General features: G+C 42.4%; 1 protein-coding gene across 1 annotated transcript in view; it reads right to left on the bottom strand.

Moving 5' to 3' along the window:
• LOC108714594 (sodium-coupled neutral amino acid transporter 3) overlaps nt 1-15309 on the bottom strand; it is a 45327-nt gene that overhangs the window by 17272 nt on the left and 12746 nt on the right. Inside the window, exons 2-4 of the mRNA XM_018258961.2 lie at nt 3313-3430; nt 2103-2181; nt 1810-1925 (exon numbers count right to left, since the gene is read on the bottom strand). Of these exons, the coding sequence (XP_018114450.1) occupies nt 1810-1925; nt 2103-2181; nt 3313-3395 (278 nt within the window). The 5' untranslated portion in view covers nt 3396-3430. The remainder of the gene's footprint in view (nt 1-1809; nt 1926-2102; nt 2182-3312; nt 3431-15309) is intronic.

Here is a 15309-nt window from a genome sequence, read left to right as displayed (position 1 = left end):
AGTGTAACATGACCTTCTACATATCAATGGCTTGGTGCTGCTCTACTCTAACCATAATCATTAGCTACTCAATGGCTCAGGTTCCTCCTTCCTTGGCTGGCAGTTCTTTACAACCTACCTTATAAACACAAGTTACAATGAACAGCTTGATACATGCCGGAGTTGTTCAACTTTAAATAAACTTTTAGTATGATGTAGAGAGTGATCTTCTGAGACAATTTGCAATTGGTTTTCCTTTTTTATTATATGTGGTTAAGAGTCATTCAGCTTTTTATTCAGCAGTTTCCAGTTTCAGCAATTTGGTTGCCAAATTACCCTAGCAACCATGCATTGATTTGATTAAGAGACTGGAATATGAATAGAAGAGGACCTGAAAGAAAAACGAGCAATCAAAGGTAGCTATAGCAATACATTTGTAGCTTTACAGAGCATTTGTTTTTAGATGGGGTCAGTGACCCCCATTTGAAAGCTGGGAAAATGTAGAATAAGGCAAATAATTAAAAAAAAAACCTATGAAAAAGAAAAAATGAAGGTCAATTGAAAAGTTGCTTAGAACTGACCATTCTATATTCATTAGGGATGCACCGAATCCAGGATTCAGTTCGGGATTCAACCTTTTTTCAGCAGGATTCGGATAGATCCTTCTGCCCAGCTGAACCGAATCCTAATTTGCATATGCAAACTAGGGGCGGGAGGGAAATCGCATGACTTTTCATCACAAAACAAGGAAGTAAAAAATGTTTTCCCCTTCCAACCCTTAATTTGCATATGCAAATTAGGATTTGGTATTCAGCCGAATCCAAAATAGTAAATTCGGTGCATTCCTACTATAAGTTAATGTAAAGATGAACCACCCCTTTATTATGGTTTTTAAAAAATGCAGTGTACCCACTTTATTATCTTCCTACTCTGCATATGGTATCTGAAACACTCTTCCGCAAGCCACATGTTGGAAGATTAGAGGCTCTGCTTGACTGAGGAGGCAAAATTTAACAGCATATTGATGGAATTTCGAGTGGTGTTAAATAGGTCAGAAGCTAACAAGAAGGTGTGGTGGGTTAATGTACTACAGGTCCAGCCTCCAGAGCATAAAGGAGAAACCCATCAGAGACAAAAGAATTTCTAGATCAGGGGGAGTAAGTGATATAGCGCTCACGATACTGTAGTTAAAAATGGCTGGTAGCAACAACTAACTGTTACACATTGTTCTTACTAACTGAAGATACTCAAATTCTGGCAACAGATAAATTAGATAAAATAAATATTTATACATCAACATGGCAAGAGACCTAACTCTGAAACGTCACATGGTGCATAGTAGTCCATAGCAACCATCAGTTGTTTGCTTTCTGGCAAACAGGTAAATACCACCTGTTGATTGGTTGATATGAATTATTACACAATGCAAGCCTTGTCTCCTGTTGCTACATTACTGCTTAAATTATAAGTTATAAGGCATTGGAATGTTTCTGGAAGATGAAAGAAAGGGATAGCTGTGTGTCCATGTGTAGCAAAACTATTTTTGTGCTTTACGCGCTACTTATGAATGGTAACAGTAGTACTTGGTAAAGCAGTGTGAGGAAGTTGTTATTCTGGGGAAAGACAGCTGAAGAACCAGTATCGGTTAGTGAAAGAGATCGGTGTTATTACATCTGCTATTACAGATTAAAGGGGTGCAGCGCTTCTAGGAGGATGCTCACTGGCCTTGGAGATTTTGGATGGCAGAGATATTACATCGGGGACAGACTTTCTTTTACCCCACTCTTCCTCATTCTTTCTGGCATACATCCATGATTTACTGGTACTCACAGGAAAAGGACAACCCCAGTATTGGCCATAGCATATGCCAGTCCCAGGATGCCGCTGCCCATGATTGCATTGCTGAGGTTAAACACTGACATTCCAAAGGATGTTGTTCCCTCGAACTGCAAAGACATAAAAAAACAATGAATGCCACACAAATCCCCAATCCAGAGTTGTCCCAGGTTTATGGGTGCAATAAGGTATCCCTCACCCAAAAAGCATTTAATGGCATGGAGATATTTATTGTGGGCACAGTAATTATTGTACCTCTTGTAATTAGTCATATATATTTCACTTACGTCGGTGAATCGAGGCTTCTCTTTCCCCGGGGCGTGCGGCAAGAACTCCTCCAGTTCTTGATTGTCATTTCCGCCAAAACTGTGGAAAATAATAATAATTATTATGGAAATGGGCAGCACATGAAAACACAGAGCGGGCAACTGGCATTAGAATTCCATAATGGAAGGGTAAATGGGATTACATATGGAGTGTAGAAACTCACAACTCGCAAACATTGGATTTTAGGGTGGAACATATATGGGGACAGCTGGAGGATGCAGGGAATGTAGGGTGGCACAAAGTAGGAGGATGCAAACATGGGTGGCACATATAGGACAGTTGGTGGACACAAACATGGGAATGTAGGGTGGCACATATATGGGTCAGTAGGAGGATGCAAAGATGGGAATGTAGGGTGGCACATATATGGGACAGTTGGTGGATACAAACATGGGAATGTAGGGTGGCACATATGGGACAGTTGGTGGATACAAACATGGGAATGTAGGGTGGCACATATGGGACAGTTGGTGGATACAAACATGGCAATGTAGGGTGGCACATATGGGACAGTTGGTGGATACAAACATGGGAATGTAGGGTGGCACATATGGGACAGTTGGTGGATACAAACATGGGAATGTAGGGTGGCACATATATGGGTCAGTAGGAGGATGCAAACATGGGAATGTAGGGTGGCACATATATAGGACAGCTGGAGGATGTAGGGAATGTAGGGTGGCACATATATGGGACAGTTGGTGGATACAAACATGGGAATGTAGGGTGGCACATATGGGACAGTTGGTGGATACAAGCATGGGAATGTAGGGTGGCACATATGGGACAGTAGGAGGATGCAAACATGGAAATGCAAGGTGGCACATATATGCGGACAGCTGGAGGATGTAGGGAATGTAGGGTGGCACATATATGGGACAGTAGGAGGATGCAAACATGGGAATGTAGGGTTGCACATATATGGGACAGCTGGAGGATGTAGGGAATGTAGGGTGGCACATATATGGGACAGTTGGTGGATACAAACATGGGAATGCAGGGTGGCACATATATGGGACAGTTGTATTTAAGCAGTTACGAAAAAACTAATTTACCAACATGGGAGTGTAAAGTATTTAAACCATATAAATATGATGGAGTCACAAACATGGAACTGGGGTGAAAAACAAAAACAAAGCAGGATCATGAGTTTCAGCACTTTGTCTTTACCTGGGTTCTGGGGTTTCTGTTCCTAAACCCCTTTTTCCATTCAGACCCATATCTACCATTTCTGTTTGTTTAGGAAATTCCATCGCTATGGTACTACAGCACAATCAGACTCCCCTCACTGCAATAAAAATGTACAAAAACAAATTAATTCATTTTCAGTATTCAGAAGCAAACAAGCAAGAGCATGAAAGACAAGGTACATACACATATAAGAACTGGCTCTTGTAAGAGTTTATAGTCTAAAAGTATGGCATGGACCCCATGTCTGTATTTGTGCCATTTATGAATATGCTGCAAATGAGTAGACATTTCTATCCAAGCTCTGTGCCTTTGCTGCTTTTTGTCCCAATCCCAGAAAATAAATAAGATAAAGTAAGTAAACTGAGTGGGAGAAGGGAGGATTGAATTGAGCTAGGAAGATAGCAAGTTAATGTGAGACGGACACCATCAAAAGTGCGCACTCCACAGAGCCAAGTGTAGTGATAAAACCGGTATTTCCCATATTAAAATCCTGACGTGTTTCATGTGTCATAGGCAGTCGCTTTTTTTAAAACAGTTACACATTTAGAGAATCCGACTGTTTGTCGGACATAACGATATATTTGCACGTCTATGGCCAGACTGAGTGTTGAAACTTTAACAGAGGACTTTGGGGATATAGTTCTCCTAATGCTATAAGTGCTGAGCATTTTTTTGTTTTCTATTACACCATTCTGGGATTAAAGCGGAACTGCTATTCCTATGTTGAGGGCTGCTCATTTTGTTTGTAATAAATCCAGCCAAGCTGCATAAAACCTCATAAAGGTGGCATTCAACTATCGTTTATGTGCTAAAACAGTGCTGTGCTTATGAACCCTGCTTACCTGAATCTCACAATAAAAATATATATATATATTAGTGATGTGCGGGCTGACCCGATACCCGTGGGACCCGTGGGTGGGGCGGGTTCGGGTCAACCTCACAGTGCTCCTCGCGGGTGGGTGCAGGTTGAGCTCTCCCTGACCGCCACCTTCAAATGCCGGCATCCGACTTCAGGGTTCCGTTTTTTTAGTCTCGCGTCTGCTCGCCCCTCCCCTTTTGTGACGTCATTGTGAAGTCATTGGTGGGTCTATAAAAGGACCCTGGAAGCGCTGGTGCGGGCAGGCTGTAGCAGGGAGGGTTAGGGTCGGGTGCGGGTCAGGGAAACCCTGACCCGCACATCACTTATAATATATATATATATATATATATATATATATCTGCTTTATTACAGGCATATTACATGTGCTAATATAATGTAATCTATGTGTTGCCTTTCCGGGTGAATATTGCTCCCATATTCCTTTGAGCACAGTGTGGGTTTGTGTGTAGGTTAGAGGTAGGAAGTAGACTTTGCCCTATTGTAAAGAAAACCATTCAGTAGCCAGGAACTCTCACCCAGGGGCAATAAGACTTTACAGGGCTATTCTCACCTCGTAACCCAAATGGCAAAATCAGCATTACAGGCTACATTCCCAATAAACATCCTTTTTTTCTGTGAACAATATTTTTTTGTTCTGTCACTCTGTCAAGTTGACTGAAAGGAAAACTGATGACATGTATACATCGAATTTAGCACATGATGTACCTAGTTCCAGTCCACCAGTGGTTGCCAGACGCTTTTTGTGGGGTCTGTGAATATTTACAACTTAGTTTTCAATATATGGTCTTCTGCTTCCCCTTGGTAAAATCACATTCAACAGGTTTTGAATCTTGAGAAAACGCTGGTCTTTAGTCACCACCATTCCTTAGTCCTCTTTTTTTTCTTACAACTCTTGTTCTTGACTGGCAGCACCTGGGCACACAGCTCAGGGTAAGACATACGGGTGGCAGTATAAGGAGTTCAGAAGAGTAGAAAGCTAGTTACCTAACTAGTAGATTACGTGGCTCCCTTTAAGGTGTCCATACACAGGGAGATCCTCTTGTTTGGTGATGTCGTCAAACGAGCAGATCTCTCCCTCATATGCCCACATTTAGCATTGCCACCTTTTCTGGAAAAAAATACAGACCTTCCTATATATTTATCTTTGTTCCCTATTAACAACATTGGGTTCAGCCATCATTACCGGCCAAGGCAGTAAAATACCAGTCAGGTGGCCACTCTACCCACATTGAGGGCCCAATGATCGGATCAGAATGGAGGCGATACAGGAGGTCAGATCGCGGGTCTGCATTATCGAACAGATGTGGCCGAGGTCCTGACGGGATTTTTTATAACTTTTGGCCAGATATCGATCGGGGAAGCCTGTCGAACGGCCCCACACATGAGCCAATAAACTACGGACTCGGTCTGTCGGCAGCTTTCATTGGCCTGTGTATGGGGGCCTTTAGGCTAGGATCAGACCATGTTTAATCTGTTCTAATCGTGGCAAAAATTTGAATGTTGATATGTGCCACCCTGCATTCCCAACCCCTTTGTGTCTCGTCTTCCAGTTCTGGCTGTAAATGTTAAAGTAAAAAAAAAAAAAAAGTAAATTTGACAGCCAAAGCAGAGCCTATGGCCTGAACTTTGGGCATTTGCAATTAGTAATGAAAGATTTCGCTTGCCGAATGACCGATTTTAGCGAAGTCCGACCAATCCTTCGAAATTATCGTGCGTTTAGTGGGATACCAACGATCGAACATCTTACGATTTTTCGTCCGACATCTGTCAGGAAATTGATCGGCCAGGTTAAAAAATCTTTGTCGGTCCCAGTGCAATCTATCTATGTTTGCAGGGCCAAGCAGGCAGCTCCCCTTTGTTTTCCTGGCAAATTGGTCTTTTTAGTTGATCGACAATTCGTACGATCGTTCTGAGATAATCGTGGTCTCACGATGACGATCGGATCTTTTAAAAATCTCAACATCTATGGCCAGCTTTACTATACAGTGTGTGGGACATGTCATGAAACGTGATCTAACTTCCCCTCACCCCTTGCAATTCCGGCTTTGGATGGTTTATTTGGGTAGTTCGTTTTGTTTTAATTAATGTTTTACCTTTGAGTCATGGCACATTAGCCTGCCCTAACACCGAAAATGTAGCGTATGTTTCTTACGAAAACAAAAAAGATCTAAGAGGTTTATCAATTATATGTACTGTATGGCACTGATGTGATATTGTGTTTATTTTGCACAGAATTTATTTAACTAGAGAACCAAATGTTTTACTGTATCCCAGCCCTTGGGTGTGTACTATAATCTATATAATCTATCAACTGATCCTTCTGACAGCAAACTGTGAACTGTCCTACTTCATGGCGAGAATGTGTTGGGAAGTGCAAACAGAACTTTGCCACCGCTGCTGATTTAGGCAGGTAAGAAGCTTTGAGGTAAGGTGTAACAACCTTACCTGGTGGTCTAGCGGGAGGGGGTCTGCAGGGACGCCTGCAGCCCCCTCGGCAGGGACGCCCGCCACGTTGCTCCTCTGGGCCGCAAATGGTGAATCGTGTGACGTCAGCGCGCAGTGGCGCGAAATTTAAAAGTATTAAAGGCACAGTTTGGATTTTTCACATTGCCCGTGATAGGATTTTGTTTCCTGGTGCTTCTGAGCCTTGTGCTATTTTCTGAACCTGTTTGATTCCTGTTTTTGACCCCTGCCTGGCTATTTGACTATTCTGACTTCTGGATTCTGACCCTTGCCTGATTACCGACTACCTCCTCTGATTAACCCTCTGATTGACTTCCTGGTTTGACCCTTGCCTGCCTGATAACGTTTATTCTCTGCCTGCCTCGACCCAGCCTGATCTGACTACTCTTTTGCCTAAACGCCTTGTACTACGATCTTCTGTCCAAAGACTTTGCTTTACTGTCGTGCCCCTCTGCTTATCCAGAACCCTCATCTTGCACCTCTCGTTTAAGTCCAGGTGACATCCAAGTAAGCCGAGGGCTCCTCCCGAGGCCCAAAGGCGGTCACACTACTGGTGAAGCACGAGCCGAGACCAGGGTGCCTGGTGTTTTGTTCTGGTGTTGGGTGCCGACCGTGACATAAGGAAGCTCAGAGACCTAAGTTTGATTCCTGTTGTGATTAGTTCTATACCGGCCCATCCATGCAGGCACACCTTAATAATAAAGGTTTTTTGGAAAGGGTTTGGGATAGGACTGATAAGAGTCACCAAACCAAATATACTAATAAGATAACATCTCAAATGTTAATGTCACACAGCAATAATTAATCATGGAGACATGGCATTATACGCCTGTTCATGCAACTAATGGTACAATGACAACCGGTGTTCAAATTTTACAAATCCCTAATTTGCCATGTACAATATAAATACAGAGAAGAGGTAATGGGCACCGGTTCATCTACGCTTTCTTTAGTTCAGTTCTTTAGCACAGTACAATGTTTGGGTATGTACTGATGAACACTTTAAGTAAAGTTCTTCACTTTTTAAACAATACCGGAGTGCTGCTGATTTCATTGGATTATTGAAGTGGAGCAGTACCAGAAATTGGGGCAAATGTTTGTGGGCAGAGGTTACATGCGGATATCAATGTGTACTGAATCTTACTTGTGCAAACGGGGACTGTTTATAACCCTTGTCTAGCAGAATTGTCAGGGCTCTTCCATAGCAGGGCAAATGCCAGGAAATGTGCCAGGTGCATAAGTTAAGATTGTAAGCTCTACGGGACAGTGACCTCCTTCCTCCTGTGTCTCTTAGTATGTGTTACTTAACCTTTGTTACTGTGTATATTTATTTTCATCTATGTTGTTCACACTTGTACAGTATTGTAAAAATGCTGCTTACACTTTAGTGCTATATAAATGAAGATACAGCTATTTGCCAATTCAGACACACTAGTTTGTGGACCCCCTGCAATTATCCCTGACTGTGGGTACCACAACCCCAACTGTCAGAACCATCGCCAATCATTTCCTCAATTAACAGCCATGTTTGCTTTCCGTTGCCTTTTTTGCATTGTTACCTCCAGAAGATTAAATCTGCTCCTAAACTGATACAAAGAATGGGGTGAGCTTCTCACCCCCACCACATACTTAATCCACTGAAAGGCTTGGCAGAACGGACAAAGCTCCTCTGTCTCCCTCCCCCATTATCCACTCCCTCTGCTCCGAACGTGACTAACATGCACCCCCTTTGTTAGCACATAGTTTCTGAGCCTATAATTATGGGGTCACTGCATCTTTGTGTTATTTGCTCTGATTTTAAGCCTGTACAGAAGGTTAAACATATGGGTGTGCTTGCTTGTATTTCCTTACATGGCACCAACATATTCTTTACAGAGATTACACATCAGTCCCTGCTTCAGTGGAGTTTACAATCTAAGGTCCCACTTTCACACACAGTCAGTTTATCAGGAGCCAATTAACTTGCAACTATGTTTTTGGAGTGTGAGATGAAACAGGCGAACATACCTTCAACTTTTTGCTAGTGCCCTTGGCATTTTTTCCTTGTATGCACGAGTAAGGCGAGTATCACGAGAGCAAACCGACCCTTAGTAACACCAAAGTTCTACCCAATTAGTGATCAATACACTCTGTGCCATTGTCCTTAATCTTGCTTCCTATTCCATTCATTCTAATGGTTAAAGTTTATTGAATGCATTTAAACCCAAAAAAGTATAGAATACTTGTGAAGCAATTCAGCAGAGCCACTTGTTCCTCTGGAGTCTTGAATAAACAGACTTTTGGGAGTCTCTGTCATTTACTCAATAGCTGCTATTATTGCTTTTTAGGGCCCCAGGAATAAGGGGGGGGGGGGGTACAGCTATACAATAGATTGTAAAAACCCGAAAAACTTGGGATTTTTTTTACCATAAAATTCAAATTTTTTGTGGAAAAAAACCCTTGAATTTTTTGGGATTTATTATACCCTGAGGATGGAAAAAGTCTGAATCTGAAAATCTGGCATCTCAGAGCTGCTGAGGTTGCATATAAGTCAATGGGAGAATCCCGAAGATATCTTGATCTGCATTGGGTTTCGTGCTATAATCCAAAGATGTTGTGGTTTTTGAGCAAAAATCTGTTTTAGTGCGGAAAATTCGAAAAATTCAGACAATCCGAATTTTTAGGGCTTTTTCCCGCACAGGAAATTTTTGGGAAGATGTATTGATAAATAAGGGGAAAAAACCCATGCGGATTCATCTGAGTCGTTTTCAGAAGATAATGAGATAAATTCGGACCTCTATCTGTCTGTTTTTTAATTATGTACCCTTATATACAGCACTGTGGAATACTTTATAAATAAATGTAGTAATAATAATACTAGCACAATAACTGTCATGCCCTGGGTGCAAGATGCATCAGCTGGCTGTATGTAAGTGTGCCCAGCACAGTCCCTGGAGTCATATAGATACTCATCATATGTAATGGAAATTCTGACGCATGTGTGTGCCCATCATCAGGCAGACAAGCTGTTTGGGTTCCCCCTGGGTAATTTAATCAAATTCCATGGCCATTCTGCGTATGTATCTTTAATGGTGATGCAGCAGGTAACATTTCTTTCTTTCTCTATGAGCGGGGCAGTAATATTATGTTGAACTGATCCCTCTCTTTCCAGCTTCAACTCTGCCAGCAAGATATAAAGTGACACGACTGTCAGTCACGCAGAGCCCACTTGTCACTTTTCATATCCGTAGCCCTTGGAAACTGAGGGGCAGATTTATCAAGGGTTGAAGTGAAAATTCAAATCTCAAATTCCGAATTCTCGAGCTTTTTTATGGCCAAAACTGTCAAATTCGACTAGGGAATTGTAAAAATTTGATTAAAGTTTTTTTAAAAAAATGTAATTTGATTTTCAAGATTTATCATGCTCTCGTCTATGGAAGACGTCCTGGGATCAATTTGGAGTTGTTTGCAGCTTTCCTGACGTTCAAGTTTTTTTCAAGAGAAAAAAATCAAATTGAATTCGAACTAGATTCGAGTTTTCAGGTCGATCCTTTTCATCCGAGTGTTGAAAATCATTCTGCCCGGCCGAACCAAATGCAATTCCTAATTTGCATATGCAAATTAGGGGTGACAAGGGAAATCGAGTTACTTTTTGTCCCAAAACAAGGAAGTAAGAAGTTTCCACCTCTAATTTGCATATGCAAATTACGATTCGGCCCACCCCTAATTATATGCAAATTAGGATTAGGTTCGGCTGAATCTTTCAGGAGGGATTCAGCCGAATCCAAAATAGTGGTGCATCCCTAGTTAAATAACAGAAGTGGTGCCTTTACCAACAGCTTATCATTTGTGTCTGGTTTATTTATTTATTTTTTATTATAGGTGCCCGATGTTGAACTGAACTTGAATTATTTCACATTTTGTATTTAATTTCTCCGTTCCTAAGCACATGATCTTGTGCGGTTACATCGTTGTGAGTACACACAGACGGTGTTGCGCCAGTCTTTGTTCAGTCTGTGGCTGGACTTGACATCATACTGATAATGGAACTGGAAAAATTTCATCTAAAAGCAAAACCGTTGCAATGTTACTTTTGCCAAGAGAACGCCATGTTCCAGCCTCTGGCCAGTTGCGACAGTTATCACCCTGCGCCCCTGAACTAATGCTGACCTTCTCCTCCTCTTAAACCTGTTTGTACATAGAAGCCGTGTGATCAGATAAAAATCCTATTGTATCCGGAAAACTCGCCAACACGGAGCTGCTACTGGCTCCGCATGACTACTCCTTGCTACCTGTAACACCAGGTCCTGCCAGTTCTTTACCTGTTACTGGAACTTAATAAGCTCATAAGTCTCTCCTGTGAGAAATGAGTGAACCCTGACACCCTGCCTGCACTGTCTGTTATCACTTAAACACAAGAAAAGCTAAAATACGCATTAGCACGTGCAGGTCTAACGTCAGCCATCTACAGGAATACCTGTATTTGTTATTGGCATATATGTATCATGTTCTTTGCACACCACAATGTTTTGCTTCCTTTTGTGTAAATAATAAAAGCAAATATAGCTGTGATATAGCCGCACTGAGTTTACAGAATGATTCCCACTGTGGCCAGACAGCAAACATTTCCTCCAATCAGTGCGCAGTCAGAAACATTGTATTAGTAACAGCACAGGGATTTACGATGAGAGGACACTAGGGAGCAATTAAGTGGATTTAGTAGGTTAGGGACTCAAGAAGCACAGACACCAGGTTAAAAAAAAATACAGCTACTGATGCTTTGATAAAATTAACTACAGGTATGGGATCCGTTAGGGTCAGGCCACATGAGCAGATCCAAGGAGATGCGTTTTCCATTGTCGCCGGAAGATTCGGACGACTTCGGAAAACGCAAATTGGGATTCAGATTCAGTTCAGTCAGGCACAAGGATTCATCCGAATCCTGCTGAAAAAGGACGAATCCTGGCCGAATCCTGGAGTCTGTGCATCCCTATAAAAAAACTTCAGTTGAAAAGTTGCTTAGAACTGGTCATTCTATTACTTATTAAAAGTTGAAGCACCCGTTTAGGGTGGTGACACACGCTAAGGTTCCGGGGAGATTAGTTGCCCAGCAACAAATCTCCTCTTCTTCGGGCCACTAATTTCCTTCCCGCTGGCTAGAATGTAAATCGCCAGTGGGATGGCACTCGGAGCACTTCATTTTCCGAAGTCACCTGAAGTTACCTCATGAGGAAACTTCGGAAAATGAAGCGTTCAGTGTGCCATCCCACAGGCGATTTACATTCTAGCCGGCGGGAAGGCATTTAGGGGAGATTAGTCGCCCGAAGAAGAGGTGATTAGTCGCTGGGCGACTAACCCCCCCGAATCTTAGCCTGTGTCACCACCCATGTATGGTAATGGTAGCCCAGATCAAATGCATTTGCTCATACCCCGATCTTTACCTATTTGCCATACATCATATTTATAAAATATTGCACTTATTTTCCTTCAGAAAGTCTGTGGCAACCTTAACTGGGGGAGTTCTTTCCATCTGCATTGCTTGCCCTTACAGGCATTTAGTTAGTTGAGTGCTGTGGAAAGAGGGCGTGTAACCCAGGAACATATTTAATCCAGCAACTAGCAGTGTGTAGTTATATATAAACAGAAGCATAAAAGAAAGTATCTGTTGCCATTTCCCTGCAATGACGCAGCGACGCAGGTTCATGTGCACAGACACACAATATCCTTAGGATACAATCCGGGCCCCTACCCCCACAGCACACACAGTCGGTGATCTAGCTTAACCCCCTGCATGACTATAGGTGGGAGTGGAATTCTGGTTTCTCTGCCCAGTGCTAGCCCCATTATGTATTTATAGGATAAAGGTTGGAACGTCCCTTTCCACACACCCCCACACACACAAGTCTGCAGTGAAGCATTGTAACCAGAGTATAGAGGAGTGTTCTGCTCACAGATATGTGTAGCCTCTATTCTATGTATGCATTTCTAAATATACCTTTATATTTCCTTGGTCATTTATGAAAACAAATCATATTTACCTCCCCTGCCAAGAGCAGTGACTTCTCTAAAGGAGGGCCGTCCATCTAGGGGGGCTACAGCTTCCTTGGGGATCCACAGAATTTTTACTATGCGCACTTACTTAAGAAGTAACCCATATTTTAGTATAACTGTCCCGTTAAGCCCATGAAAGTTTAGCCTGATTTGGGCAGGTATCCACAACTAATCCCGAGAATGCATTAAAGGAATTGTTCAGTGTAAAGTTAAAAACTGGGTAAATAGAAAATGTTTTCAATATAGTTAGCCAAAATTGTAATGTATAAAGATTGCAGTGACTGGATGTCTAACATAACAGAACACTACTTCCTGCTTTGCAGCTCTCTTGGTTTCCACTACCAGGCAGTAACCAATTAGAGACTTGAGGGGAGGGCACATGGTTCATATCTGTTTCTTTTGAATCTGAGCTGAATGCTGAGGATAAATTGCAAAACAACAGTTATGTCCCATGGGGTCCCCCCTTCAAGTCGCTGACTAACTCAGAGTTAGAGAGTTGAAAACCAAGTTGTGTTATGTTCTGTTTAGGGATGCATCGAATCCAAGATTCGGTTCGGGATTCGGCCAGGATTTGGCCTTTTTCAGCAGGATTCGGCCGAATCCTTCTGCCCAACCAAACTGAATCATCTGCAAATTAGGGACGGGGAGCGAAACTGCGTGACTTTTTGTCACAAAACAAAATAGTCTCTTCCACCTTTATACATTTTATTTTTATATATTAGAAACAGTTTTTATTTTGAGCATACAATTTACCCAGTTTTTTATTTGTACACTGAACTGTTCCTTTATCAGTCCATTATCCAGTACTACATGTCGGTACACAGGGATCAAGGTGGATGGAGTTAATGCTTCTCATGCTATAATGTCCCCTCTGTTTATGGGAATACTTGGCTTTTTCCACTAAGGAGTGATAGTAACATAGACCGAGTCTATGAGAAATGATGGGAACCCTACACAGAATCTCATCTATAACCTATTCATCAAGCCAGTCTGGAGAGAGGGGTGTATTCATCAAAAATCAGTTTGTGGCCAGAACACTGTGTAGGCATTTTCCAGTACTACACATGAGAGCACTAGTACTGTTTCTTTATATATACTGCCTGAACTTTTGGGGTGCAGCATGTATAGAACAGGGGAATCACAGTGTGCATGGCCTGTCCTTGCAAGAACTTAATAATGACCAACAGCTTCCATTCCTTATAATACAGCAAATTCCATCTTCTAGAAACATGTAGACCTGGCTAAGCCTTGTCTGCCCTGCACCTGTTAAACCCCCTTTGCTGATGATGTATCCTCACTCTGAACTCAGCTCACATTACTAATACAAGTACTCAGCACTGACTGCATTTAAATAATGGTCTTTCTAGATGTGCAGCTGATTATTCAGATGAACCCTATTATAAGGATATTAGGAGTCGCAGAGGGGTTTTCGCTGACTATACATGCAGTGTCGGACTGGCCCACTGGGATACCAGGAAAACTCCCGGTGGGCCCAAGTGTCAGTGGGCCCTCCTGCTTCTATTCTAAACATTTGGCTTATTTCATGGCCATTCCCTATTTCTATGAAAACAAAGAGGCTAAATAGATGGAATAATAGGTTATAGTATGTAAAGAAAAGAGAATAGGGCAATAGAGGTTGAGTAAGGAAAGGAAGAAAATAATACTTAAGAGTAGGCCCCTGGTCTAAAGGTTTTTGGGTGGGCTCCTGGTCTAAGGGTTTTTGGTGGGCCCCTGGTGTCCCAGTCCGACACTGTATACTGTATATGCTTTGCATTGGGTTCTGATTGACTCTGCCTGTGCCCCATGTCACTCCCTGTTCTGCAGAAAAAGAAGCTGCTCAGAGTGTCCTGATGTCAGGCTACTGTAGAGTAGCCAAGCTCTGACTTCCCAGTGCAAGAACTCAGCTGCACGTGATCTAAGACATAAAAATTTTAAAAATCTCTAATAATATAAAAAAAATACTCTTTCACATGGGAGAAAAGTGCCATTTAACTTAAAAAGCATGCATCGGTTAGTCGTGTCCGTGTTGCAGAACCTCCTGTGACTCATTAATATTCATGTCTCTGGATGCCGAGAGTGGTGACACAGCATGACACTACATTGTGCACTGAACACGTGCAAACGTCATGGCAAGGAGCCCAAGCTCAAGCCACAGGGCACAGAACATCCCGCTGCTTTCACTAGCGAAGCCCCTTCTGCAGGGAGAGCACAGATAGTATCACAATATTTGCATTAAAGATAACACGTTTTAGGAATGTTGAGTGTGAGAAGGTTACCCAACTCCAAACTCTTAGCTGGCCTGGGAGAGATCAGAAGCTGGGTTCAATGGGTTCATACAGTCCAACTGTCCAAGGGCCCGCAGAGCAGCGGTTATAGGAGGAATGGGTGAGGGAAAGTGGGGACAAGATGGGGGCAGTAGGACATGAACACATTCAACTCCATACCCGCAGAGTGTATAGTGCAATTTTCTGATGTGCAATTGCCAATTTTTTTTACCTACAAAGCAGTGTTTTCCCCAGAATTACAGTTGATGCACTGCTTCAGCTGCAAATGCACAGAAAATGTTCTAAGTGCAGTTGGTGTCATTTCCAGCTCTCAGCATG

The sequence above is a fragment of the Xenopus laevis genome, chromosome 4L (assembly GCF_017654675.1).
Source record: "Xenopus laevis strain J_2021 chromosome 4L, Xenopus_laevis_v10.1, whole genome shotgun sequence".
In the NCBI taxonomy this organism is placed as follows: Eukaryota; Metazoa; Chordata; class Amphibia; order Anura; family Pipidae; genus Xenopus; species Xenopus laevis.
Note: the sequence above shows the minus strand (reverse complement) of the source record. Positions and strands in the feature narration are given on the sequence as shown.